The sequence below is a fragment of the Littorina saxatilis genome, linkage group LG8 (assembly GCF_037325665.1).
Source record: "Littorina saxatilis isolate snail1 linkage group LG8, US_GU_Lsax_2.0, whole genome shotgun sequence".
Taxonomy (NCBI): Eukaryota; Metazoa; Mollusca; class Gastropoda; order Littorinimorpha; family Littorinidae; genus Littorina; species Littorina saxatilis.
In genome coordinates, this window is record NC_090252.1 from 37,939,607 (window position 1) to 37,944,882 (window position 5,276).

General features: G+C 43.6%; 1 protein-coding gene across 1 annotated transcript in view; it reads left to right on the top strand.

Annotated features, from left to right (window-relative positions):
- Positions 1–2,071: 2,071 nt before the first annotated feature.
- LOC138973454 (low-density lipoprotein receptor-related protein-like) overlaps positions 2,072–5,276 on the top strand; it is a 56,087-nt gene continuing 52,882 nt past the window's right edge. Inside the window, exon 1 of the mRNA XM_070346172.1 lies at positions 2,072–4,149. Coding sequence (XP_070202273.1) covers positions 4,095–4,149 — 55 coding nt within the window. The 5' untranslated portion in view covers positions 2,072–4,094. The remainder of the gene's footprint in view (positions 4,150–5,276) is intronic.

The window sequence follows — 5,276 nt, forward strand, 5'->3', positions numbered from 1 at the left end:
ACCTCGGAGGAATTTCTTGTTTTAATAGCCGTTTTCTTCCTTTTTGCTGCAGTTAGCGGAGAGCTGTTTTTCTTTTTTTCTTTCTTCGCACGAGCCCTGGGACACACACACACACACACACACACACACACCGCACATTATGAGTTGTAATGTTGAGTATCGGTATCCTCATATTTGTAGTTCTTTAATTGTCCATGCAATGATAATCTCGGTGTGAAACGGCAGGTCTGCAGCAAACGGTTTAAACTGAAAATTATTAACCCGGACACGGGTTTTAGCGCAAAACATTGGGTAGTTTTTTTCCCGGTTTATTTCTTTAAAAAGAATTTTACATAAACACATTCCTAAACCTACCAAAATCTGACACATTTTGCGCGCTTGAATGCATGCGTGCATCGGTGCGTGCGTGTGTGTGCGTGCTTGCTTGTGTGTGTGAGTGCTTGCATGCGTGTGTGCATGGGTGCGTGCGTGCGTGCGTGCGTGCGTGTGTGTGTGTGTGTGTGTGTGTGTGTGTGTGTGTGTGTGTGTGAGTGTCCTCGTTACAGTCTGTACACTGAAAGGTAATCAAATTCGCATACTCAATTTTTAATTCGACTCTGGATTAGATGGAGACTTGACAGAAGATTCTACAGATTTGTAAATTACCTGCTCAACTGTTTACGATGTCTTGCTTTCTCGCGATCCATTATGCTCTCCGCTCGTCGGTCCGGTGTTCCCTCCAAGCCTTGCTCAATACGTTCTGTCTATCCAGGTAGGCAGCATACTCCTGGTCGGTTTTTTTTCATCCTTTTCTTGTATTCCGAGCATCGCTGGGCACCGGACTGTGTTTTTTGGGCCGCGGTCTTAACACTAGCGCGCCGTGCGCGAAGTTCAGAAAACGGCCTAGATGATTGGGAATTCTGGCCCATTATTATTTCTTCCTGGTCATCTCAAGAGAGTGATGAAGAACAAGCATTTGTCGATAATTAAAGCACGTAATCAATCTTCTAAAACAGTGGTTTTAATTACCTACATAAATTTTGTTTGGATGGACAAATGACGTCGTGTGTCTAGTGTGACCTGTGACGACAAATTGTTCTGTCACACAATAATGACAATTCCTTTTTATTTCTTCTTTTCAAAAACTGTGATTATGAAGCAGTCATTTGATTTGCTTCTGACTGCTAGCCAAAAAAAAGAAAGAAATTAAAAATTTTGTGGAAAAAAAAGGAAATTTGCTAAAAAAGTGTCTAGTGTGACATTGTGACGACAAAGCTTAAATTAGCCAGAAATGGTACCAAACTTCAAAATATAGTGGTTATTTTCATTGTTTTTCCTTTTCACCGACAGTTTTTGTTCAAAACTGGTTCTTTTGTGTATCTAGTTAAACAAGAACATTTTTTGGAAGCTTTCTAAAGTTTGAGTTTTTGTGACGCGCGCAAAGAGTCACGCTAGACACGCAATTTTCAAACTTTAATAATTTCTTTAAAAAACGAACAAATGGGAAGAAAAACACACAGAACTATGTATTGGGGTTCATGCAATCATTTGGTTTAAATCCAACTGCCCAGAAAAAAAGCTTATTAGCATTTTTTCTAAAACTATCGAGAGTACTCAAACACCTTGTCAAAATACGTCCCTAAAAAGCACTAATTTGCGTAATGAATGAGGAGCAGAATTTTAACTGTTTATAGTTAGTCTTTGGTAGGCAGGCCGAATCGAGTGTTTACCACTGTTCACCAGCTTACCACTGTATAGCCGGTTATCCCCCGTGCAGTTAGCCAAGTGAAGTGCCTGTGAAGTGAAGGGCAAAGCAAGTTTAAATGAAATGACAAGGAATGATCCTGTTGTTGCCGGACAGAATTTGTTACAAGAAGTTTTTGCCAAGATAAATACTGTACAATTACTTTTGTTTGGTTTTGATCATTCACAGAATGATATCATATCTACATTTGCCAAGTTAAAATACTGTACAATTACTTTTGTTTGGTTTTGATCATTCACAGAATGAGATCACATCTACATTTGCCAAGTTAAAATACTGTACAATTACATCTGTTTAGTTTTGATCATTCACAGAATGAGATCATATTTACATTTGCCAAGTTCAAATACTGTACAATTACTTTTGTTTGGTTTTGAACATTTACAGAATGAGATCATTATGATCTACAAAAGAAAAGTAACACCTGAGCCAGTTAACACACACACACACACACACACACACACACACACACACACACACACACACACACAAGCTCTGAAAATTAAATATATAAAAATTATTATCAAAAAAAAATTTTCGAAATTAATTTAAAAACACTTTCATCTTATTCCTTGTCGGTTCCTGATTCCAAAAACATATAGATATGATATGTTTGGATTAAAAACACGCTCAGAAAGTTAAAACGAAGAGAGCTACAGAAAAGCATGCTATCCTTCTCAGCGCAACGAATACCCCACTCTTCTTGTCAATTCTACTGGCACTGCCTTTGCCACGGGCGGTGGAGTGACGATGCTACGAGTATACGGTCTTGCTGTGTTGCGTTGCGTTCAGTTTCATTCTGTGAGTTCGACAGCTACTTGACTAAATGTTGTATTTTCGCCTTACGCGACTTGTTTTTCTCTCTTTTCTTCACTCTCTCCTCTTTTTTTTTCTTCACTCTCATTTCTTCTCTCTCTTCCTTTATTTTTCTCTCTTTCTCTCTCTTTTTTTTTCTCCCTCTCTTCTTTCATCCCGACGCTTGTTCCTTCTCCCAGTATGCTCCCACGCCGCCCCGTCCCAGCACTCACTGCAACATCCACCCCTGAACTTCGTCCAGACTTTGTCAAATCAATGAGCCCCCAGTGTTGGTCAGACACCTGAGCATCCTCACTAATATTACAGACACTCCAGGGAAGGATGTCAGGCCGCTGCGGTAGGCTACCCTCGGAAGATGACACTGCACTGCTGCTGAGTCACTTCGACGGTGTTCAGTATTGGTCCTGTTCCTGGCCAGGGACACAGGCACCGCTACCTACTAAGCCCTCTACTTACGACACTGACTGTTAAGTCGCGGAGCCAGACTGAGTGAGCGTCCGTCGACCCCCCCGGAGCATCCCGGAGCATCCCAGACCGGCAGCAGAATATTCAGGGATGGCTGGAACAGGAACACTGGGACCAAGGTCACCGTGAGAGCCCTGAGCAGGAAGGGTCACAAGAATCGAGACAAGTTGTGGTTTTTTTCGCGCTTTCTCAGTCAATCGCATTCGTGAAGTGAATGACACTCGGCTGTGTGATCCCAGCCTCCCCATTGGAACTTTAGCACTTCCACTCTGGGTAGGAGCCGACCGATGGTCGAAAAAACCCACGCACCCCTTATGGGATTCGAACCACGATCTCCCGGCCCGCAGTCCGATGCGCTAACCACTGCGCCACGGGGGCCGGTGTGTGTGTGTGTTGTTACACTTAAAATAGATATCGTGCACCTATGAGGTCACGGACTGTTTGTATTTCTTTACCTGATTGAAGAGTAGCGAGTTTTGGTAGCGCAATTGTACGAGATTGTCATCTCTAGCTGTTTTTTTGCTACAAAACTGTGAGTACCGGATTTTTGAGTATCTAACCTTTATGTTCATGACTGTGTGTATTTGTGTGTATGCTGTCATAACTGATTAATACAGTGGAGGGAAGTTACAGTCGGAGTTGTGTTTGTTTCCGTATGATAGCGTACTAGCGCATTTGCATTCATTCACACTACTGTCGCTGTTGATCGCTTTTACGTACAGTCTACAAGGGCACTGTCTTGCCCGTAACCAAACCCTTGTGTTTTGGGTCAGGGTGTCCTGCAAATAGTGAATTTCCACACAGCCTGGGCTGGCTGACACTGCTTGTGACCTATTTTCAGAATGTTTCGTAATTGTGTAATGACGTCATGTGACGTCAAATGACTTTTTTCTTGCAAAGCGTATGGAATGGCTGCTAGCAACAACGATTTTTCCTTTTGGCAAGCATGTGAGCCATTTTGTGAGGCAGAACTGATTGCATTGTATAATGATATCACTGGCTTTGTTGTGCGGTTCTCTCCAGCGTGCAAAATCGATGCTACATCAGGACATGAGCAGGCAGCGAGAAAATGATTGCAACACAGTTTCTTGGTGTTTTCATCCCGAGCTTTATTGTCTTGATTGGTAAGTACCACGCTGCTTTTACCATCTTTTTGTGACGTTTGAGACTCAGACACAAACAAAAATGATTCATGTTACATTTTAAATAGCTAATTTAAATCCAGCACTCTCAAACTTCCAGAAGTTTGGCCCAAACGTAGGTTGTGTCAACATACAACCACAAATTAATGGAGTCTCTAGCTATTCACGACTTGCAGGATCCCGTGACCCAGCATAATAGCCTTGACCCACAAGTCAGCAGCGAATGTGATAAACGGGTTATCTCCCCTGAAAAGCGAAGCAAGCTTCGAAGATGGCGACGATGGAAAAGAGAAGAACTGTGAGCGAACTGCGAAAGGTGTGTGTGGGTGTGTGTGTGTGTGTGATGTGTGTCAGTGTGTGTGTGTATATGCGCGTGATGTGTGTCAGTGTGTGTGTATGCGCGTGCTGTGTGTGTGTGTGGCTGTGCTTGCGTGAGCTTGTGTGTGTGTGTGTGTGTGAGAGAGAGAGAGAGAGAGAGAGAGAGAGAGAGAGAGAGAGAGAGAGAGCGAGAGAGCGATAGTGAGAGTAGGGTATGGTTGTTGGTGAAAGTTGAGTTGGACGCTGGGGTTGGGCGGGTGCGTGTGTCAGAGAGGGTTGTGTGTGTGTGGGGGGGGGGGGGTGGACTGCGTGTGTGTGTTTATTTGTGTGTGTGAGGGTTGTGTGTGTGTGTGTGTGGGGGGGGGGTGGACTGCGTGTGTGTGTTTATTTGTGTGTGTGAGGGTTGTGTGTGTGGGGGGGGGGGGTTGACTGCGTGTGTGGGTTTATTTGTGTGTGTGAGGGTTGTGTGTGTGTGTGTGTGTGTGGGACTGCGTGTGTGTGTTTATTTGTGTGTGGTGTGTGTGTGCCTTTCGCCTTGTATTGAGGAAATTAAACTGCGTTTGCGTATTATGTGTGTGTTTGCAAGCGTGCGTGTATGTTAGGCATATCTCAGTAGGTGTGTGTATGTGCGCGTACGTGCAATGTGTGTGCGTGCGCGCGTGTGTTTGTGTATGTGTGTGTGTGTGTGTGTGTGTGTGTGTGTGTGTGTGTGTGTGTGTGTGTGAGAGAGATAAACAAACTATCAAGAACAAAACAAAACTGAACAAACGAAATGTTTTCCCCCCAACTCT